General features: G+C 49.6%; 1 protein-coding gene across 5 annotated transcripts in view; it reads right to left on the reverse strand.

Annotated features, from left to right (window-relative positions):
* Positions 1–24,155, reverse strand: part of LOC119957929 (phosphorylase b kinase gamma catalytic chain, skeletal muscle/heart isoform-like) — a 91,999-nt gene that overhangs the window by 30,385 nt on the left and 37,459 nt on the right. For 4 of the 5 annotated variants that reach the window (XM_038786136.1, XM_038786133.1, XM_038786132.1 and 1 more), the window contains one exon: positions 1,384–1,449. In XM_038786136.1, coding sequence (XP_038642064.1) covers positions 1,384–1,449 — 66 coding nt within the window. Of the gene's footprint in view, positions 1–1,383; positions 1,454–24,155 lie in introns of all 5 variants that reach the window. The other variant, XM_038786135.1, reaches the window with a different exon arrangement.

Here is a 24,155-nt window from a genome sequence, read left to right on the forward strand (position 1 = left end):
CCTCACCATCTCCCCCACCAATCTCTCCCTTTCTCTCTGCTCCCCTCTCTCCCTGTGGGCCTGAATGGAGTTCAAGTCCCCCCGAACCACCGCCTTCAGCGCCTCCCAGACCGTCCCCACTCGGACCTCCCCATTATCGTTGGCATCTAGGTACCTCTCGATGCATCCTCGAACCCACCCCCTCACATCCTCGTCCGCCAGCAGCCCCACCTCCAAGCACCAAAACGGACGCTGGTCCCTCTCCTCCCCCAGCTCGAGGTCCACCCAATGCGGGGCACGGTCAGAAATGGCTATCGCCGAGTACTCAGCGTCTACTACCCCTGCAATCAGCACCCTACTCAAAACAAAGAAGTCGATCCGGGAGTAGGCCTTATGCACATGGGAGAAGTATGAAAATTCCCTGGCCCTCGGCCTCGTGAACCTCCAAGGATCCACCCCTCCCATCTGGTCCATAAACCCCCTCAGCACCTTAGCCGCCGCAGGCCTCCTACCCGTCCTGGAACTGGATCTATCCAGTGGCGGATCCAGCACCGTGTTGAAATCCCCCCCATTATCAGGCCCCCCACCTCCAAATCTGGAATCTGGCCCAACATGCGCCGCATGAAACCCGCATCATCCCAATTCGGGGCATATACATTAACCAGCACCACCCGCTCCCCTTGCAGCTTGCCGCTCACCATCACGTACCTCCCACCGCTGTCTGCCACCACACTCGACGCCTCAAACGACACCCTCTTCCCCACCAGGATCGCCCCCCCCGCCCCGGTTTTTTGCATCCAGCCCCGAATGAAACGCTTGGCCCACCCACCCCTTCCTCAACCTGACCTGATCCGCCACCTTCAGGTGCGTCTCCTGAAGCATAGCCACGTCCGCCTTCAGCCCCCTCAGGTGCGCGAACACGCGGGAACGTTTGACCGGCCCATTCAGTCCCCTCACATTCCAGGTGATCAGCTGGATCGGAGGGCCCCTCCCCCGTCGACTAGCCATCACCCTTCCGTAGTCCACCACGTGCCTGCGCCCCCCGCTCAGCCCGTTCCCCACAGCGACAGATCCCCATCCTGATCCCCTCTTCACGCTCCAGCTCCTTCTTGGCCATTCCAGCAGCAACCCGGTATCCTCCCCTCTTCCTCCTCCCCCACCCCAACCCTCCCCATCCCCCCCCCCCCAAGCTCGGGCCCCCCCAGCTGCGTAACTCCGGTCATTGTATTTCCTTAAGTCAGCCGACTCCTGCTGACCTCGGCTGCTCCCACCACCCCAATTACCCTCCTCAGTGTCCCCCAACCATTCCCCCATGCCGACCCCGCCCCCTGCTTGTGATTTGAATGAATGATGAAGTTCCCACTGCAATGTTTACCGTTAACACACATCCACAGACTCACTTACCTTCCCTCCTTTTCACTGAGAGTGACTTTTTCAGTCAGGTAATCAAACAGCTCTCCTCTCGTCATCCTGCCAACAGAGGAAGATTTGAAAGATATCACCCGAAACGCTGGACTATTTCTCGTGACATGGTTAACTCCAAAAACTTGCATTTATTTCTCAACTTTTTTAACATATTTGTTAAGTTTTGCCAATTTAGCGTGGCCAGTCCACCTAACCCTGCGCACCTTTTTGGTGAGTGGGGGTGAGACCCACGCAGACACGGGGAGAATGTGCAAACTTCACACAGGCAGTGACCCTGGGCCGGTATCGAACCTGGGACCTCAGCACCTTGAGGCACCAGTGCTAACCACTGCCCCGCCGTGCTGACCATTTTATTCAGCTTCTTTAACTCTGGCACTATTGTGTAACTCTGGATCTGACACTGTTGGGTCACGCTGGCTCTGGAACTGTGGGTCACTGACTCTGGCACTGTTGTGTCACTGACTCTGGCACTGTTGTGTCACTGACTCTGGCACTGTTGTGCCACCCTGACTATGGCACTGTTGTGTCACTCTGGCTCTGACACTGTTGTGTCACTCTGACTATGGCACTGTTGTGTCACTCTGACTATGGCACTGTTGTGTAATTGTGACAATCAGTGTTCTTTGTGTCATAGAAATATAGATAATCTGAGGAGGCCATTCGGCTCTTCGAGACTGCTCATCATCGTTCATTGTGATGATGGTTGATCATCCAACTCAACAGCCAAGATATAATTTCTCCAAATATGCAGATGCTACAAAGTTGGGTGGGAGGCTGAGCTGTGAGGAGGATACGGGATTCAGCAGGCAGTAAAGAAAGCAGGCCTTCATAGCGAGAGGATTTGACTACAGGAATACAGATGTTTTATGACAATTGTATAGACATTGGTGAGGCTACACCTGGAGTATTGTGGGCAGTTTTGGTGTCCTTATCTGAGGAAGGATGTTCTTGCTATGGAGGGAGGACAGCGAAGGTTTACCAGGCTGATTCCTGGGAGGGCGGGACTGTCATATGAGGAGAGACTGAATCTGTTAGGATTATATTCATGCGAGTTTTGAAGAGAGAGAGGGGATCTCATGGAAACATAAAATTCTAACAGGAATAGTCAGGGTGGATTCAGAAAGAATGTTCCCCGATGGTGGGGGAGTCCAGAACAAGGGGTCATAGTTTGAGGATAAGGGATAAATCTTTGAGGACTGAGATTAGGAGAAATTACTTCACCCAGAGAGTGGTGAATCTGAGGAATTCACTCGCACAGAAGGTAGTTGAGGCAAAAACATTGTGTAATTTTAAGAAGGAATTCAATATAGCTCTTGGGGTGAAAGGGATCAAGGGATGGGGGTGGGGGTGGGGGGGGGGGGGGGGTGGAGGCGGGATCAGGGTATTGAACGCGATGATCAGCCATGATCATAATGGATGGCGGAGCAGGCTCGAAGGGCCGAATGGCCTCCTCCTGCTTCTATTTTCTATGTTTCTAACTTAAGCAAGGAGCCAGGAGAGCTATATGGAGTCACAAAACATCACTGGCAAACAGGATTAAGGAAAATCCCAAGGCTTTTTTAAACGTAAAAAAGAGCAAGGGGGTAGTCAGGGAAAGGGTTGGCAAGGAGAGGGGAGGGCATCTGTTCATGGAGCCAGAGGAAATGGGTGAGGTATGAAATGAGTACTTTACGTCAGTATTCACCAAAGAGAAGGAATTGGTGGATGTTTAGTCTGGAGAAGGGTGTGTAGATAGCCTGGGTCACATTGAGAACAAAAAGACGAGGTGTTGGGCATCTTGAAAAATATTAAGGTGGATAAGTCCCCAGGGCCTGATTGGGATCTACCCCTGAATACTGAAGGAGGCAGGAGAGGAAATTGCTGAGGCCTTGACAGAAATCTTTGGATCCTCACTGTCTTCAGGTGATGTCCCGGAGGACTGGAGAATAGCCAATGTTGTTCCTTTGTTTAAGGATAATCCAGGGAACTACAGGCCGGTGAGCCTTATGTCAGTGGTAGGGAGATTATTGGAGCAGATTCTTCAAGACAGGATTTACTCCCATTCGGAAGCAAGTAGAGGTATTAGTGAGAGGCAGCACGGTTTTGTGAAGGGGAGGCCGTGTCTCACTAACTTGATAGAGTTTTTTGAAGAGGTCACAAAGATGATTGATGCAGGTAGCGCAGTGGATGTCGTCTATATGGACTTCAGTAAGGCCTTTGACAAGGTCCCTCAGGGCAGACTGGTACAAAAGGTGAAGTCACACGGGATCAGAGGTGAGCTGGCAAGGTGGATACAGAACTGGCTAAGTCATAGAAGGCAGAGAGTAGCAATGGAAGGGTGCTTTTCTGATTGGAGGGCTGTGCCTAGTGGTGTTCCACAGGGATCAGTGCTGGGACCTTTGCTGTTCGTAGTATATATATAAATGATTTGGAGGAAAATATAACTGGTCTGATTAGTAAGTTTGCAGACAACACAAAGGTTGGTGGAATTGCGGATAGCGATGAGAACTGTCAGAGGATACAGCAGGATTTAGATCGGTTGGAGACTTGGGCGGAGAGATGGCAGATGGAGTTTAATCTGGACAAATGTGAGGTAATGCATTTCGGAAGGTCTAATACAGGTGGGAAATATACAGTAAATGGCAGAACTCTTAAGAATTTTGACAGGCAGAGGGATCTGGGTGTACAGGTCCACAGGTCACTGAAAGGGGCAACACAGGTGGAGAAGGTCGTCAAGAAGGCATACGGCATGCTTGCCTTCATTGGCCGGGGCATTGAGTATCAAAATGGGCAAGTTATGTTGCAGCTGTATAGAACCTTAGTTAGGCCACACTTGGAATATTGGGCGGGATTCTCCCCTAACCGGTGGGCGGGCCATACCGGCGCCGAGGAGTGGCGTGAACCACTCTGGCGTCGGGCCGCCCGGAAGGTGCGGAATCCTCCGCACCTTCGGGGGCTAGGCCGGCGCCATCGGGATTGGCGACGCGCCAGCCGGCGGCGAAGGGCCTCCGCCAGCCGGCGCAGGTTGGCACATGTGCGGGAGCACCAGCGTGCGCTGGTGGGGGGGGTTCTTCTCCACGCCCGCCATGGCGGACCGTTACACCGGCCGGCGCGGAGGGAACGAGTGCCCCCACGGCACAGGCCCGCCCGTGGCTAGGTGAGTCTCGATTGCAGGCCAGGCCACCATGCCCTCCCCCCCCCCCACCCCGGGGGCCAGATCCCCCCGCGCGCCCCCCCCCCCCCCCCCGAGGACTCCGCAGGCCGCCCGCAGAGCCAGGTCCCGACCTAGTGTAATATATGCCAGCGGGATCCGCCGTAAACTGGCGGCCACTCGGCCCATCGCGGGCCGGAGAATCGCCAGGGGGGCCGCTGCCAACGGCCCCCAACCGGCGCGGCGCGATTCCCACCCCCGCTGAAAATCCGGCAGCTAGCGGCGGGGCGGGATTTAAGCCACCCCCCCGGCTAATATCCGGTCTGGTGGTGGGGTCGGAGAATCCCGCCCATAGTGTTCAATTCTGGTCGCCACACTACCAGAAGGATATGGAGGCTTTGGAGAGGGTACAGAAGACGTAATGTTGCCTGGTCTGGAGGACATTAGCTATGAAGAGAGATTTGATAAACTCGGTTTCTCACTGGAACGACAGAGGTTGAAGGGCGACCTGATAGAGGTCTACAAACATTGACAGAGTGGGTAGTCAGAAGCTTTTTCCCAGGGTGGAAGAGTCAATTACTAGAGGACACGGGTTTAAGGTGAAAGGGGCAAAGTTTAGAGGAGATGTGCGAGAGAAGTTTCTTACACAGATGTAGTGGGTGCCTGGAACTCGCTGCCGGAGGAGGTGGTGGAAGCAGGGACGATAGTGACATTTAAGGGGCATCTTGACAAATACATGAATAGGATGGGAATAGAGGGATAGGGACCCAGGAAGTGTAGAAGGTTTTCGATTAGACGGGCAGCATGGTCAGCGCAGGCTTGGAGGGCCGATGGGCCTGTTCCTGTGCTGTATTTTAATTTGTACCCAATCTCTCTTCATAACTAAAACCCTCCAGCCCAGGCAACATGCTGGTAAATCTCTGCACCCTTTCCAGTGCTGTCACATCCCTCCTATAATGTGGATCCCAGAGCTGCACATAATACTCTAACTGTGGCCTGACCAACGGTTTATACAGTTCCAGCATAACCTCCCTGCTCTTAAACTCTCTGCCTCGGCTAATAAAGGCAAGTGTACCATCTGCCTTCTTAACCACTGTATCCACCGGCTCTGCTATATTAAGGGACGGGTGTACATGCACATCTGATCCTCGGTGCTTCCCAGGGTCCTGCCCTTTATCCTGTATTCCCTGCGCTGTCCTGCCCAAGTGCACCACCTCACACTTATCCGGATTGAATTCCATTTGCCACTGACCAGCCCATCTATAACCTCCTGTCATCGAAGGCTATCCTCCTCACTACTTACCACCCTGCCAATTTTCATATCAACCCCAAATTAACTAAGATATCATTAGACTGCTTTAGAATGTCACATTACAAACTGTGACTATATTCTACTCACTCTGTATAACATTAAGTATGATTTGAATTATAGAATCATAGAACTAACAGTGCAGAAGGAGGCCATTCAGCCCATCGAGTCTGCACCGGCCCTTGGAAAGAGCACCCCACTAAAGCCCCACGCCTCCATCCTATCCCCGTAACCCAGTAACCCCACCTGACCTTTTTGGACACCAAGGGAAATTTATCGCGGCGAATCCACCTGACCTGCTCATCTTTGGATTGTGTGGAGGAATTTAAATTTAAATTAAGATTTAAACCGGAGCACCCGGAGGAAACCCACGCAGACACGGGGAGAACGTGCAGACTCCACACAGTGAATCGAACCTGGCACCCTGGCGTTGTGAAGCTACTGTGCAATTGTGCTAACCATTGTGCTACCGTGCTGCATTAATCCTTTTGTACCAGTGTTACAAAACATTCCGTGAATAATGGGCAGTTCAAGTCATAGATGTTTACAGCATGAAACAGGCCCTTCGGCCCAGCTGGTCCATGCCGCCCAGTTTCTATCACTAAGCTAGCCCCACTTGCCCGCATTTGGCCCATATCCCTCTATACCCACCCTGCCCATGTAACTGTGTAACTGCTTTTTAAAGGACAAAATTATACCCACCTCTATCACTGCCTCTGGCAGCTTGTTCCAGATGCTCACCACCCTCTGTGTGAAGAAATTTCCCCTCTGGTCCCTTTTGTACCTCTCCCCTCTCACCTTAAACCTATGCCCTCTAGTTTTAGACTCCCCGACCTTAGAACATAGAACAGTACAGCACAGAACAGGCCCTTCGGCCCTCGATGTTGTGCCGAGCCATGATCACCCTACTCAAACCCACGTATCCACCCTATACCCGTAACCCAACAAGACCCCCTTACTTTTTAGGACACTACGGGCAATTTAGCATGGCCAATCCACCTAACCCGCACGTCTTTGGACTGTGGGAGGAAACCGGAGCACCCAGAGGAAACCCACGCACACACGGGGAGGACGTGCAGACTCCGCACAGACAGTGACCCAGCCGGGAATCGAACCTGGGACCCTGGAGCTGTGAAGCATTTATGCTAACCACCATGCTACCGTGCTGACCTTTGAGAGAAGATGTTGACCTGATCTATGCTCCAGGGGAGAATCGGCGTCTTAGTTAAGTGCACTCTATGTACGACTTCAAACTGTATCCGGCTCAGCGACTTGGCTAAGAACATGTGTTAAATTGTGAAAATTACAAATGCTTCAATAAAATATTTTCTTAAAAAAAAACCTACCTTCCACGGACAAATCCTTAAACATCTCAGCCACTTCTCTCTCCAGATCCTGTACATTACAACCTTCCCTGACGATGCAAACCTGTGATTATCACAGATTGGTGACAGTAATGACTTGTCCCCCGGTTCACAATGTTGCCTCAATTGGTTCCAGACTTTTAAAGATGCCACTACCACCGAGCTGGTCTACCAACGCCCTTAGACATGACCCTACTCACGAGGCCTCCTCCATCCCTCCCCACCCGGCTCCTCGAACCGCCCTCGCACTTTCCCAATGTTTGCCGCCCAGTAATAGAGCATCGGGTTTGGCAGCACCAACCCACCCGATTGTCGCCCTCTCTGCAGGAAAGCTCTTTCCCACCCAGACAAAGGCAGAGATTAATCTATCGACCCTCGTGAAAAAAGATTTGCATAGAATTTACAGTGCAGAAGGAGGCCATTCGGCCCATCGAGTCTGCACCGGCTCCTGGAAAGAGCACCCTACCCAAGGTTAACACCTCTACCCTATCCCCATAACCCAGTAACCCCATCCAACACTAAGGGCAATTTTGGACACTAAGGGCAATTTATCATGGCCAATCCACCTAACCTGCACATCTTTGGACTGTGGGAGGAGACCGGAGCACCCGGAGGAAACCCACGCACACACGGGGAGGATGTGCGGACTCCGCACAGATAGTGACCCAAGCCGGAATCGAACCTGGGACCCTGGAGCTGTGAAGCCATTGTGCTATCTACAATGCTACCGTGCTGCCCCCGAAGATCGGAAGACTCTGGAACACAAATAGATACCTCAGTAAAATGTTCATCCCACCTCCTCAGTCCCCCTTCACCTCCTCCACCAGACTGGTCAAGTTCAACTTATGCAACATTGCCCAATTGTGCGCCACCTGAACCCTAAATACCCAAACCGTGCCTAGGCCAGTTTAAATGCAGCCTCCCCACATCTGTCTCTTCCCCAGGGAATTTTCTGGGAACATCTGGCCCCTGCTCATATTCCATCTGTACCCTGAAAAGGATCCATATTTTTTCAAAAGTTCCATAATTTCTCCCATGCCTTCGAGAGAACCAGAAATGTACCACACAAAATTGTCTGGGTAAAGGGATACGCTATGTTCCTCACCCCCCCCCCCTCCAATACCCTTCCATTCTCCTCATGATCTAAGTGCAATATGTGAGCCTTTTTCATATCGTTTGAGAAAGTGACTACAGAATTGAAGTGGCCAAAGACCACTTTGGGTATTGTTGGTTCAAACAACAAATGGAGCTAGTGAAGTGTTTGCATCAATATCAGAGGAGGTATCTGGGGATTATGGTGAAGTGAGGGACACCATATTAAGTGAATATGAACTAGTGCCAGAAGCCTGTAGACTGAAATTTAGAAATTTAAAAGGACCGGGTCACACACATAGAGGGTAGGATTCTCCATCGGCCACCGAAACCGAAATCAGGAAAGGTGATTGGGCAGAGAATCGGCTTCCAAAATCGTGGCCATTGTTAGGTGCCCGCCAAAATGCCATTGTCGGCTCCTCGACAGCGGTGACAATGCATTCTACTCCGCATATGCAGTAAACGCTGTCCGCATATCATTAGCAGGCCTGACCTGGTATTCTCCGGCGCCTCCGCGATGCTCCGCCTCTACCGTGAGGAATTACCGATGGCGAGTTTGACTTGTGGTTTTAAAAATTGGTAAACAGGCAGAGGAGGGAGCGAGAGAGGAGGTAGGACATGCGGAGCGCGACTGTGGGCTGCTGGACCTGCCGCTGGCAAGGCTGGCTGGCTGGGGTGTGGGGGGGGGGGGGGGGGGACGTCTGCTAGGTCCGGGCAGCAGTGGGGGATGACGGGGTGATCGGGGATGAGACCTGGGGTTGGGGTGACTCCCCCCTCCCCACTCTACCGGGGTGCCGAGGTACGGACCACCATTTCTGCGGCCTGCAAGGGGGCCACGGTTTAGAATCTCCAAAGTATATCATGAAGAGCACCCAACCTAGAACCTTTTTGTTGAATTTGGCGAGAATGAGAACTTCAGGTGTGATTTAACCATCTTCCTGGACACTTTAATCAAAACAAGCTTTATTCTAAGAACCTAGTTAACATTTAGATAAACACACAGCAAGAATTTTCATCAATTACAAACATAAAGACACCCCACAGCTACAGTAATCTACGTACAACACTTAATAAACTCCCTCTTAACTGTTCCAATTCAAAAACAAAATCCCATGAAGCAAAACCCCTTTCCAAGGGTGTGGTCCTTTTCAGCACTCTGCATTCTCACTTGAATAAGACTGGCTTTCCCTGAGATTCTGACCCCGTCTCACCAGGTTTAAACCCTTCTGGAAAGCAAACTATATCTTTTAAGTTACCAAAGCAGGTAGCTATAATCAATGTGTTTTTTCCTGGAGCAACTCTTTAAAATATAAATGGGGAGAGACAGGCCACATTTATTTTCTCTGCCTGAGTCCACAGCAGTCAAAAGTGAAAGCGAAAGATAAACCACAGCTCAGCTCCACCCACAAAATTACATAATTGAAGACATGTGATAAGACAAAAACCTTTCGGAAAGAGATGCTCCCATGACACCACTGACCACCCACCGTGGCCTGTAGTTGTGCAGAGTGACACTGGCTGTATGAGTGAACCACCCTCCAGCTCACCAACCCCACTATCCTGCATTTCACCCCTCACCCTCAAGCCATGAAATTCTCCTGCCCCACCCCCCCCCATCAACCAGCCAACACCCATCAGCGAAGCAGCATGTGGTCCACCCAAGGGCAATGCCCACAGTAGCCCCTACTGAGGGCATCGGGCAGGGGCCACAGAGTGTACCGCTGGCATGTGCAGCACCAGCCAACGGTACACATGGCATCAGGGATGGGTACCAGATGCCCCCCCTCCCCGGTGCTGAGTACCGACAGGGTCAGGTTGCGGAGGGCAGAGTGCTAGGTGGATTGGCCGGGTATGGGGATGGGGGGGTGGGGAGCGGGACAGGGTCTGCAGTGCAGGCTGGGACCACCGTGTAGCCTGTTGGACCTGGCTGGGCACAGGGGTACGCACCAAGCTAACAGGAGGCAACCAGTGAGGCTGGAGAGTCGACCACCCAACAGACCGAGGAGGAGGTAGGAAGGAGGCACCGCATGAGGCAGGGCTCGCTACTCGAGGACCTGTCGGACCGGGCATGCACGTGGACAGTGCGACATAACTTCCAGATCATGGTACACTTGGCACCGTGGGGATATGGGGAAGGACACTCGCTCCCAGGTGGCCTTCAAGGTGCCGGTCGCCCTCAACGTTTACACCATGCGGTCCTTCCAGGTGCCGAGTGGGGACCTGTCTGTGATCTCGCAGGGGCATCCACACCATCACGGAGGCCTTATATGCCCAGTTGACTGAACTCACCGGGATGTCCGGGCAGCGGGGTTCACCGACATCGCGGGATGCCATGGATCCAGGGAGTGATTGGCGGGATGCATGTTGCCCTACAAGATGTGGCCCATAAACTGTCCCTCTACACAAACCAAAAGAGTGAATGTGCAGCTGGTCTGTGACAATCAGATCATACACATCCTGTGCCCAATACCAGTGCAGTGGGAACAACGTCTTCATCCTGGCACACTCGAAGGTTCCTGACCTCTTTGAGTCGCCCCCTCCCACCCCAGCTGGGGTGTTGGTTCCTGGGTGACAGGCATTATCCGCTGTGGTTGTGGCTGATGATGCCTATCTGGAGGACACAGACTGAAATGGAGACCAGATACAATGACACCCATACAACGACCAAGAGTGTGATCGAGCTTCGGCATCCTGAAGATGCGGTTCAGGTGTCTGGACCCTCTCTGGAGGGGCCTCCAGTATAGCGCTAGGAGAGTCTCCCACATCGTGGTGACCTGCTGTGGCCATGCAACATCGTACAGCAGAGGGACGACGTGCCGGAGGAGGAGCATGAACACACCAGGCTTCGTCCGACAAGGAGGATACGGGGGAGGGGGAGGATGGGCAGGTCCTGGTGCCCAGGCAGGCCTGGGAAGCCGCACAACGTGTGTACCAGTGCCGACATGCACGGGACATTCTGATCACCTCCAGGTTCACCAACTACAAGGCCTGGCCAGCGGCATCAACATCCCATCCCACTCTGACAAACCCTCATGGCCAACCACCCCCGCCCATGAACACCCGCTAATTGAAGGATTGTGGTTACCCTTAGTAAGACTGTCATAACCCAGTTAATGGGATAAGGATTACTTAAGTAATGGGAGGATCCAGAGACTGAAGCAGTCAGGTGTTGAGATTCAGTTTGGACCTTGTTGCCAAATTCTCAGAAGTTAAACAGTAGTTTGACACAGACAAGAATCTGCAGTCTGTTTCCTGAGGGTTCTCTCTCTCAAAGATGTTTCTCTGAGGCACCTCTATACAGCAAGTATTCCTGGGTCCGCTAACTGTATTTAAAAGTGGATTTTGATCTGAGATGGGTTTGACTTGATTGGGGATAAAAAGATAGCAGATAGGAGTTGAAGTGTTTCATTTTATTGTAAGCTATTTGTTGTACTGTGTTAGTAATAAAGTGTGTTTTAAGATACCATATCCCTGATGCATGGAGTCACTCCTGAAGTGAACAGCTTACAAAGAACAAAAGAACAAAGAAAAGTACAGCACAGGGTCAGGCCTTTTGGTCCTCCAAGCCTGCGCCGACCATGCTACCCATCTACTAGGGGGACATAGGTTTAAGGTGCGAGGGGCAAAGGTTAGAGGAGATGTGTGAGGGAAGTTTTTTACACAGAGGGTAGTGGGTGCCTGGAACTCGCTGCCGGAGGAGGTGGTGGAAGCCGGGACAATAGTGACGTTTAATGGTCATCTTGACAAATACATGAATAGGATGGGAATAGAGGGATACAGACCCCGGGAGTGTAGAAGATTTTAGGTTAGACGGGCAGCATGGTTGGTGCAGGTTTGGAGGGCCGAAGGGCCTGTTCCTGTGCTGTACTTTTCTTTGTTCTTTGCTCTTTATCTTTGGACTATGGGAGGAAACCGGAGCACCCGGAGGAAACCCACGCAGACACGGGGAGAATTAGCAAACTCCACACAGGCAGTCATCTGAGGCCGGAATTGAACCCGGGTCCCTGGTGCTGTGAGGCAGCAGTGCTAACCACAGCATGCCTCCCACATTCAAGCTATATCTATTTAAGTTATGAAGAAAGATTGGATAGGCTTGGGTTGTTTTCTCTGGAGCAGAGAAGACTGAAGGGCGACCTGATCGAGGTGTACAAGGGTATGAGGGGCATGGACAGGGTGGATAGGTGGCAGCTGCTCCCTTTAGTTGAAGGGTCAGTTACGAGGGGGACACAAGTTTAAGGTGAGGGGCAGGAAGTTTAGGGTGGATTTGAGGAGATTTGAGGAAAAATGTTTTTACCCAAAGGGTGGTGACGGTCTAGAATGCACATCCTTTCCAAAGTACCTGAATGAACACTTGGCACGTCATAACATATCCGAGGAAAAAATGAAATGAAATGAAAATCGCTTATTGTCACGAGTAGGCTTCAATGAAGTTACTGTGAAAAGCCCCTAGTCGCCACATTCCAGCACCTGTCCGGGGAGGCTGGTACAGGAATCGAACCGTGCTGCTGGCCTGCTTGGTCTGCTTTAAAAGCCAGCGATTTAGCCTGGTGAGCTAAACCAGCCCCTGAGGAGTTGCAAATGAGACTGAACACTGCAATTATCAATGAACAACCCGACTTCTGAATTATGATATTGATGAAGCAGCTGAAGATATTTGGGGTAAGGACACGACTTTGCAAACTCCAGAAGTGATGCTCTGGGGCTGAAGTTATTGTTCGCCTCTGTGGCTCCAACAAATGGGAGTTTCTCTGATTCTAATTCATTTCAATTTTGTTAGGCTCCGTGATAGAATCATGGGGCAGGTTTGGCGGTGGGCAGCCGGCAGGATCATCCGGTTCCGCCAATAGCTACGGTGGTTTGTGAGGCTCACTGGCCCTGTCACCGGGGTGGGGGGTTAACCTTCAGCATGATGGGACGATCCCATCAGTGCAAAGGGCTGGAATATCCCGGTTATTACACAGAAGGGCTGGAATATCCCGGTTATTACACAGAAGGGCATTCATAGAATCCCTACAGAGCAGAAGGACGCCATTCGCCCCATCAAGTCCACACTGACCCTCTGAACAATCGCTCTACCAAGGCCCACTCCCCACCCTATCCCCGTAACCCCAGTTAACCTTTTGGACAATACGGGGCAATTTATCATGGCCAATCCACCTAACTTGCACATCTTTGGACTGTGGGAGGAAACCGGGGCACCCGGAGGAAACCCACGCACACACGGGGAGAACGTGCAGACAGACAGTGACCCGAGGCTGGAAATCGAACCCGGGTACCTGGTACTGTGAGGCAGCAGTGCTAACCACTGTGCCACCGTGTCGCCCACTTTCGGACCCACAATCAATCAAATGCTGCCTAGATGTCAGGAAAATCTGTTTCTCCTTCTTACTTAAATTCATCTAATTTTCCATGTTTGGACCAAGACTGCAAGGAGATATGGGACCAAGTAACACACAAACTGAGCGTCCGTGAGCAGGTTATTGCTGAGTAAGTGCCGTTTGATAGCACTATTGACGACTCCTTCCATCACTTTGCTGATGATGGAGAGTAGACTGATGGGGCGGTAATTGGCCGGGTCGGATTTGTCGTGTTTCTTGTGCACAGGACACACCTGGGCAATTTTCCATATTGCCGGGTAGATGCCAGTGTTGTAGCTGTACTGGAATACCTTGGCTAGGGGGTGCGGCAAGTTCTGGAGCACAAGCCTTCAGTACATTGCTGGGATGTTGTCAAGGCCCATAGCATTTGCTGTATCCAGTGCCTTCACCCATTTCCTTGTATCAAGTGGAGTGAATCAAATTAAATGATATAAAGACTGACATCTGTGATGCTGGGGACCTCTGGAGGAGACCGAGATGGATCATCCACTCGGCACTTCTAGCTGAAGATTGTTGCGAATGCCTCAGCCTGGCCTTTTGCAAGGTTTGAAGCTTGCAGGGGTGAATCTACAGGAGATTGTACACAATTCTGTAGTTGCTGATGGCCTTGTTTTGAGTTGATAGATCTGTTTGGAGACTAACCCATTTGGCACGGCGGCGGCGACACAAATCGAGGGCGAATTTCATTAATGGGACTTTAGCTTCACAAGGATTGTGTAGTGGTCACTTCTGTCATGGTATGCACCAGAAACATACAGACAAGGTCACAAATGTTTCCCCCATTTCCTGTCGCAGACACATTGTGGCCAACATGTGCTTCACGGTTCATCCAGCTCAGTCAGTGCTGATGGTAAGGAGTCCATTTTGAAGAGTCCCGGGACAATCTCCTGTGATCAAAAAGGGAATCAATGGTTATGGGGATGGGGGGAAGCACAGTGGCTAGCACTTCTGCTTCACAGCGCCAAGTTCGATTCGCGGCTTGGCTCACTGTCTGTGTGGAGTTTGCACATTCTCCCCGTGTCTGCGTGGGTTTCCTCTGGGTGCTCCGGTTTCCTCCCAGTCCAAAGATGTGCAGGTTAGATGGATTGGCCACGCTAAATTGCTCTTTAGTGTCCATGATCTCATTGAATGGCGGAGCAGACTCGATGGGACAAATGGCCCATTTCTGCTCCTGCGTCTTATGGGCTGTGCCCCATTTCTAGATCTGTCCCGCAGGTGCAACAGGACAGCCTCAGGAATGGTAATGATTGTTCCAGGATGATGATTGAGGGGTTTATTTCTGTGAATCATAATATAAGAGAGAACGAAAGGTCATTGAGCCCAACAGGTCGGTAACAGAATTCTCAAAGACCAATGCTGTTTGTCACAAAACCACTTCTCTTTCCCCATTGTGATGAATGCAAGACATATGTGGAGGGTCCAACAAGGAATGGTGCAATGCTGGACCTAATTCGGGGGAATGAAGCCAGACAGGTGGTTGACGTTTTGGTTGGGGAGCATTTTGGTGATAGCGACCACAATATGGTACAATTTTAATTTGTTGTGGACAAAGAAATGGACAAGTTGCAAAAAAAGGTTTTGGATTGGGGGATACCGGATTTTTGTAAAATAAGGCATGTTCTTTCCAGGTAGACTGGAAAGAGTTACTTGTGGGGAAATCTACAGAAGAGCAGTGGGGGGGGGGGGGGGGGGGGGGGGGGGCTTTGACAAGGAAATGGGGAGGGTACAGGCCTAACATGTTCCCTCCAGGGTAATAGGAAGGAGTAACAAGCCCAGAGAATCATAAATGAGCAGACATTCAAGGATACGATGAGAAGGAAAAGAAAGGTTTTTAGCAAGTGCAAAGGGAGCAAATCAGCTCAGGCATTAGTGGAGTCCACGGTGCGCAGGATGGAGCTTAAGGAAGGAACTCGGAGAGCAAAGAGGGGATATGAGAAAGCTCTGGCTGATAAAAGTAAGGAAAATCCCAAGATATTCAAATTTCACCAGCTGCCGTGGTTCACATGTCTCTGTATCACTGGGCTACTAGTCCAGCGGCAATGCCACTACACCACTGCCTCCTCATATTCTCAAAGTATGTTAATTGGAAGAGGATAACCAGGGACAGAGTAGGGCCCATTAGGGACCAAGGGGGCAATCTGTGGGCAGAGTCAGAGGGCATTGGTAGGGTGTTTAACAAATACTTTAGAAAGAATTGCTTTAGCCCATCCAGCCAGGGGGCTGGTTTAGCTCCAGCCAGGGGGCTGGTTTAGCTCACAAAGCTAAATCGCTGGCTTATAAAGCAGACCAAGCAGGCCAGCAGCACGGTTCGATTCCCGTACCAGCCTCCCCGGACAGGCGCCGGAATGTGGCGACTAGGGGCTTTTCACAGTAACTTCATTGAAGCCTACTCGTGACAATAAGCGATTTTCATTTCATTTCATTTTCATTTCATTTGTGGATACATTAAAACAACATCAGAACATTAGGATTTATCAGCACCAGCAACAATAAAACAAATGAATATAGGTGGTCCTTTTGCTACACCAAGGTGGCACAGAATGAAAAAGCATAAACCATAATTTGAGGAGAGGTTGAATAAACTTGGTTTGTTCTCACTGGAACGACAGAGTTTGAGGGGCGGCTTGATAGAGGTCTACAAAATTATGAGGGGCAGAGACAGGGTGGATAGTCAGAGGCTTTTTCCCAGGCTAGAGGGGTCAATTATTAGGAGGCATAGGTTTAAGGTGCGAGGGGCAAGGTTTAGAGGAGATGTACGAGGCAAGTTTTTTACACAGAGGGTAGTGGGTGCCTGGAACTCGCTGCCGGAGAAGGTGGTGGAAGCAGGGACGATAGTGACGTTTAAGGGGCATCTTGACAAATACATGTGGGATACATGAGATGGGAATAGAGGGATACGCACCCCAAAAGTGTAGAAGATTTTAGTTTAGACGGGCAGCATGGTCGGCACGGGCTTGGAGGGCCGAAGGGCCTGTTCCTGTGCTGTACTTTTCTTTGTTCTTTGTACTTCACATCTGTCTTCACCCATGAAAATGAGGATGTAGGTATGGAACTCTGGGAGAGAGGCTGTGAGGTTCTTGAGCAAATTGACATGGAAGTTGACAAGCTGCTGGCCAGTTTAAAAGTGGACAACTCTCCAGGTCTGGATAAATTATGTCCCAGTCTGCTGTGGGAGGTGAGGGAGGAGATTTTAGGGGCTCTGAGCCAATTTTTAAATTCCTCTCTGGCCACGAGGGAGATGCCAGAGGACTGGGGCATGGCTAATGTGATTCCACTGTTTAAGAAGGATTATAGAGATAAGCCAGGAAACTACAGACCAGTGAGTCTCATGTCAGTGGGACGGAAATAGGAGAAAATTGGGTTACAGGAGATATAGACGGGATGGTCAAATGGGCAGGAAAGTGGCAGATGGAATTTAACCCTGAAAAGTGTGAAGTGACAAACTTTAGAACATAGAACAGTACAGCACAGAACAGGCCCCTCGGCCCTCGATGTTGTGCCGAACAATGATCACCCCACTCAAACTCACGTAACCCGTATACCCATAACCCAACAATCCCCCCATCAACCCTACACTACAGGCAATTTAGCATGGCCAATCCACCTAACCCGCACATCTTTGGACTGTGGGAGGAAACCGGAGCACCCGGAGGAAACCCACGCACACACGGGGAGGACGTGCAGACTCCACACAGACAGTGACCCAGCCGGGAATCGAACCCGGGACCCTGGAGCTGTGAAGCATTGATGCTAACCACCATGCTACCGTGAGGTGGAGCTTGGAAGGAGCAATTTGACAAGAAGTATTCAATAAATGGCATAGCACTGGGAAGTTCTGAGGAACAAAGGGACCTTGGCGTGTTTGTCCACAGATCTCTGAAGGCAGAAGGGCAGGTTAATAGGGTGGCGAAAAAGGCACATGGGACACTTGCCTTTATCAATCGAGGCATAGATTACAAAATCAGGGAGGTCATGTTGGAGCTGCAAAGAAATTTGGTGAGACCACGGCTGGAGTACTGTGTGCAATTCTGGTCGGCACATTATAGGAAGGATGTGGTAGCACTGGAGGAGGTGCAGAGGAGATTCACCAGAATGTTGCCTGGGATGGAACATTTAAGTTACGATGACAGGATAGGCTGGGGTTGTTTTCTCTGGAGCAGAGAAGACTGAGGGGCGACTTGATCGAGATGTACAAGATTATGAGGGTCATGGACAGGGTGGCTAGGGAGGAAAAACCTTTTGACCCAGAGAGTGCTGATGGTCTGGATTGCACTGCCTGGGAGGGTGGCAAAGGCGGGTTACTTCACTTCCTTTAAATGATGAACACTTAGCACGTTGTAACATTCAAGGCTATGGGCCAGGTGTTTTTCACAAGTCGGCGCAGACCCGATGGGCCGAAGGGCCTCTTCTGCACGATGTCATTCTGCGATTCTATCCAAAGATATGCTACTACTCCTGTTTGTTAACTTTATTTATAAGTGGGTTTTGACCTGTGATGGGTTTTGCTTGATTGGAGATAAAAAAGGTCGGTGCTAGGAGTTCAAATGTTTAATTTTATCGTTAAACATTGTTTAACTGGTCACTGCAAGCTGTATTTCAGAACTTTTAAGGTCATTTAAGGCTGTGTAAGTAATAAAGTTTGTTTTAATAAACCACTTCTTATGTTCTTATTTCGTTATTTGTGCACAGAGTCACTTCTGCACCAAATTATCCTGTCCTCACCGTTTTGCAAATTTTACAAAGTGATTGGGGTGTCTGGTATCCTGGCAAATGTTGGGGTCTGATCCGGGATCGTAATAAATAAACTGGAAAATGTCTTCAAATTTTGAAATTGGCCTCTACGCAAATCCAAATCATTGATGAATATTGAAAACAGCAGTGTTCCTTGTAATTAAACCTGAGTATCTCCCCCATTCTAAAAAACCTTCGTCACAACTGCTGTTAATCTCTTAACCAATTTTATATCCATGATGTTACTGATCCTTTTTATTGCTTCAATTTTGCTAACAAATCATGGTACTTTATTGCACATTTTTAAAAAAGCCTTCACACACATTAACTGCACTCATCCACCCTTTGTGACCTTGTCAAAAAAGTGAATCAATTTAGTCAAACATGATTCGCCTTTATCAGATCCACGTCGACTCCATTTGATTCGTCCATTCTTTCCCAAGGGGCTGTTTGTTTTCTCCTGGATTACTGGATCTCGAAGCTTCTCCACCACTGATGTTAAACAAACTGACCTGCCTTGCTAGGCTTATCCTTTTCTGCAGCAAGCGTGTTACATTTCCGATTCTTCAGCCCCCTGGAGCCGCTCCGGTGTCTAAAACAGCATTGACTATGTCAGGCAGTTGATTGAGTAACATGGAGGACAACGTTCCGAATGTTGGTACAAGTTCCCAGGTGTTAGTGTGGAGGGCTTTGCAGAGTAGAATGGATGCCATGTGACTTTGTCATTCCCACCTAGCTTAATGTCAGCTGGCCAGTCTAGTGCTACTCTTGTATTTCTGCAGCATTTTGATTCAAATGAGTTACTTGTTGGGTCATTTCCGATCAGAGTGAAGGGTCAAACACATCAACACCACATAGAATCATAGAAATGAAAATGATATGAAAATCGCTTATTGTCACAAGTAGGCTTCAAATGAAGTTACTGTGAAAAGCCCCTCGTCGCCACATTCCGGCGCCTGTTCGGGGAGGCTGGTACGGGAATTGAACCATGCTGCTGGCCTGCCTTGGTCTGCTTTCAAAGCCAGCGATTTAGCCCTGTGCTAAATAGAACTGTAGAAAAGGAACAGTGCAGAAGGTGGCCATTTGGCCCATCTTATCCATGCCCACCCGAGCACACCCAGGTTCCCCTTTTAATCCCACCTTCATGCACCCAGTCCATCTCACAGCACTTAAGATGCCGATTCAGGTACTTTAAAAAAAGAATTTAGGGTCTCTGCCTCTACCACCAACTCAGGCAGCGAATTCCAGACTCCCACTACACTCTGTGCAAAAAAGTTCTTCCTCATGTCCCTTCGACACCTTCTGCCACTTATCTTGAATCTATATCCCTGCTTCTAGAATTCTCCACCAAGGGAAACAAATTTTATCCTGCTCACACTATCTCTTCCCCTCATCATTTTGTACACGTCAATTAATTACACTTGAAGTGTTGTGATTTAGAACATAGAACAGTACAGCACAGAACAGGCCCTTCGGCCCTCGATGTTGTGCCGAGCAATGATCACCCTACTCAAACCCACGTATCCACCCTATACCCAACAACTCCCCCCCTTAACCTTACTATTAGGACACTACGGGCAATTTAGCATGGCCAATCTACCTAACCCGCACATCTTTGGACTGTGGGAGGAAACCGGAGCACCCGGAGGAAACCCACGCACACACGGGGAGGACATGCAGACTCCACACAGACAGTGACTCAGCCGGGAATCGAACCTGGGACCCTGGAGCTGTGAAGCATTTATGCTAACCACCATGCTACCGTGCTGCCATTTGTTGGTGTGTTTCAATGGGCTCTGGCATTTTGTGTCATTCGGCAACTTGCTTTTAAATTTATTACACATGGACTTTTGCAGTTTACTGATCATTGCTGACTCACTGACTGTCTTGATGAAAAAAAATATTTATCTCAAATTGTGATAATTCAATTTTCTTTGGTCCTAAATTTCCAGCTTTCAAGGATCGAAAGTATTTAATTTAACGTTTTAAAAAGCTTTTTTAAAATAAAATTTAAAGTGCCCAATTCATTTTTTTTCCAATTAAGGGGCAATTTAGCGTGGCACATCTTTGGGTTGTGGGGGTGAGTCCCACGCAGAGTGCTTAATTTGATCTTCAGTGAAAAGAACTGGCTTTGAGTTCTGAAGAATTTCGAACCCATCTTCAGTGAACGCAGCTTAAATAAAGGCCAAAGTTTAACACTATTTTTAATCTGGAGCTTGGAGAGTGGCTGAAACTGGATCAGTGCAGATCCCTGGTACGTGACACCTCTGCTAACCTTTAATGCACCAACGCACATTTTGCAATTGGGGTAATTTAATTTGTACGGATAATGTTAGAAGCAGTGAGCTGTAAGTAGCTGTGAGCCGTGGTCATCATCCCCTGTCCCAGCCTGCCCAGTGCCAGAGTTTATACACAAGGCACCTTCCTGGTGTCAGTTCCATCTGTGTGTCTATTACTGTCCCTCATTCAATCGTTCTTCTGCACCAGTGTGTGAATTCTCCAGAACTTCACAAACAGATTGAGAATTCCGACTGTGTAGTCAGCCTTTTGGACAGTGAATGACCCATTACCATTGGGGATTCTGAAAACACATACAAACTTCATCACGATGTTTAGATAGAACAGTACAGCACAGAACAGGCCCTTCGGCCCTCAATGTTGTGCCGAACAATGATCACCCTACTCAAACCCACGTATCCACCCTATACCCGTAACCCCACAAACCCCCCCCCCCCCAACCTTTACTTTTTAGGACACTACGGGCAATTTAGCATGGCCAATCCACCTAACCCGCACATCTTTGGACTGTGGGAGGAAACTGGAGCACCCGGAGGAAACCCACGCACAAACGGGGAGGATGTGCAGACTCCGCACAGACAGTGACCCAGCCGAGAATCGAACCTGGGACCCTGGAGCTGTGAAGCATTTATGCTAACCACCATGCTACCGTGTTGCCCAAACCGTGTTGTTTAACCTGCTGCAACGGGTTCATGGTATCAGCTGATCCGGCAGCACTCTCTGATTCCCTCTTAATGAGGTGAAACGTGACTTTTTACATCCAGGACACAGGCACATATATGTATGATGTACCACATTCATGTTGCATCTCCACTAAAAAGATTTGATAGGATATTGAGATAGAATGATTTCCACCTGGACAAGGGGACATATATGCTCTGTAGAGTGAGGAGGCTGAGTTGGAATATCTGAGGCCTTCGTAATGTAACATATCCTGCTTTGGCAGGTCAATGCTGTCGGTCTCGGTAGGTGATGAGAAATAATCTGTTTAGTTAGAATCCTACAATGATCCAGTGGTCGGCTGGAGGCCATTGGGTACGTTGGACCTGTGCACAATCCCACTCCCATGACTTTTGCCAAAATGACAAACTTTATTCCCATCATGTCTTTAACTAATTGAAATGAAAATGAAAATCGCTCATTGTCACGAGTAGGCTTCAATGAAGTTACTGTGAAAAGCCCCTAGTCGCCACATTCCGGCGCCTGTCCGGGGAGGCTGGTACGGGAATTGAACCGTGCTGCTGTCCTGCTTTAAAAGCCAACGATTTAGCCCAGTGAGCTAACCCAGCCCCTCATTTTAAAGTGTGTTTATTCCCTTATTTCCCCTTTCTTTTATTTTTTCCGTTACAGTTTTGATCCATGGATGATTTATGGACATGTGCCTTTAATTCGAGCAGAAGCCTGTACTGGTTTGGACTGGGAATGTAGACTGACCAGCACCAAGGACAGAGATTGGCTGAGTCTCGATTTGATTGATTTGGCTGACAAAGAAAAGTACAGCACAGGAACAGGCCCTTCGGCCCACCAAGCCTGCGCCGACTATGCTGCCCATCTAACCCAAAACCTTCTACACTTCTGGGTCCGTATCCCTCTATTCCCATCCTCTTCATGTATTCGTCAAGACGCCCCTTAAACGTCACTAACGTACCTGCTTCCACCACCTCCTCCGGCAGCGAGTTCCAGGCACCCGCTACCCTCTGTTAAAAAACTTCCTTCACATGGCAGCACGGTGGCGCAGTGGGTTAGCACTGCTGCCTCTCGGCGCTGAGGTCCCAGGTTCGGTCCCGGCTCTGGATCACTGTCCGTGTGGAGTTTGCACGTTCTCCCCGTATTTGCGTGGGTTTCGCCCACACAACCCAAAGATGTGCAGGGTAGGCGGATTGGCCATGCTAAATTGCCCCTTAATTGGAAAAATGAATTGGGTACTCTAAATTTAAAAAAAAAACATCCCTCACACATCTCCTCTAAACTTTGCCCCTCGCACCTTAAACCTTTGTCTCGTCGTAATTGACTCTTCCACCCTGGGAAAAAACTTCGGACTATCCGCTCTGTCCATGCCCCTCATAATTCTGTAGACTTCTATCAGGTCGCAGAATAAATTGGCCCAAAAGGCCATCCTTTGCCCAGTAACAGGTGATGATTGGATCTTATCCCACAGAAATTGCTGAGGGAGAAAACCTCTCTTTTTCACGCTCTGTTTCTCCAGAAGTAACCAGCTAATTCTCACCAAAAATTCACTTGAGGAACCAACTCTCTCTGCAGAGAGCAGGCTGGTATGAAGCGAGGGACCTCGCCTGGAAAAGCTGTAAGATATTGATAGCTGCAAGGAAGGTCATTGCAGTCTGTAAACCAGAGACTTTAATCCACAGGAAAAGCCTTGGACTGAAGGCCGGGATTGAAGCAAAGGTACTAAAAGGATCACCATCTGATTGTTTAACCTTCATCCTTATTATATTTTACCCCTTTCCACCCCTCTGTGTTTATCTGTCTTGTGTGTGTGTGTATGGGTGTGGGTGGTCCAGTTCAAGGGAGTAGTAGGTTATCTTGTTGTTTTTAAGTTGTATTTACTGCATATTTCATCATTTCTTCTTGCTAGAAGTAAATAGTAATTTACAAACCTGGTGACTGCCATATTGGACAGCCAAGGGGGGGGGGGGGGGGGGGGGGCAATGGTGAGGGGGAAAAAACAGATCAATGGAAGAAATGAAAATAAATTGGCAACTTCAGATTGTGAACTCTCTCCTCCACCTTCACCCCTATCAATTTATTTTAATTTCTTCTATTGATCTATTTTCCCTCACCATTGTTCCCCCTCACCCCACCCCACTTGGGCCAACTGTCCCGAGTAACCCCTTTGACACACGGCTTACCTTTGTTCTGCCATTCACACATTCTAATCACTTTATGCGCCACTATCATAATATTAATAATAATATTTATTGTCACAAGTAGGCTTACATTAACATTACAATGAAGTTACTGTGAAAAGCCCCTCACCGCCACATTCCGGCGCCTGTTCGGGAACACAGAGGGAGAATTCAGAATGTCCAAATTACCTAACAAGCACGTCTTTCGGGACTTATGGGAGGAAATAGGAGCACCCGGAGGAAACCCACGCAGACACGGGGAGAACGTGCAGACTCTGCACAGACAGTGACCCAAGCCGGGAATCAAACTCGGGACCCTGTAGCTGTGAAGTGACAGTGCTAACCACTATGCTCCCGTGCCGCCAACACCCTTCTTAGCCTTAATCACCCCCATTTACATTCCTTTGTCTTCTGTCCTCACCATCTTTGTCTATCTCTGCCTATCGCCAGCCCCCCATCCAGCGCCACTGCTCCACACCCCCTAGAGTATAAATCTGACCCCATTTCCAGTTCCCTCCAGCTGTGACAAAGAGTCACCTGTAGTGATGTGCATCAGTGTAAATATACAAGGGGTTAATGTAA

The sequence above is a fragment of the Scyliorhinus canicula genome, chromosome 27, assembly GCF_902713615.1.
Source record: "Scyliorhinus canicula chromosome 27, sScyCan1.1, whole genome shotgun sequence".
Taxonomy (NCBI): Eukaryota; Metazoa; Chordata; class Chondrichthyes; order Carcharhiniformes; family Scyliorhinidae; genus Scyliorhinus; species Scyliorhinus canicula.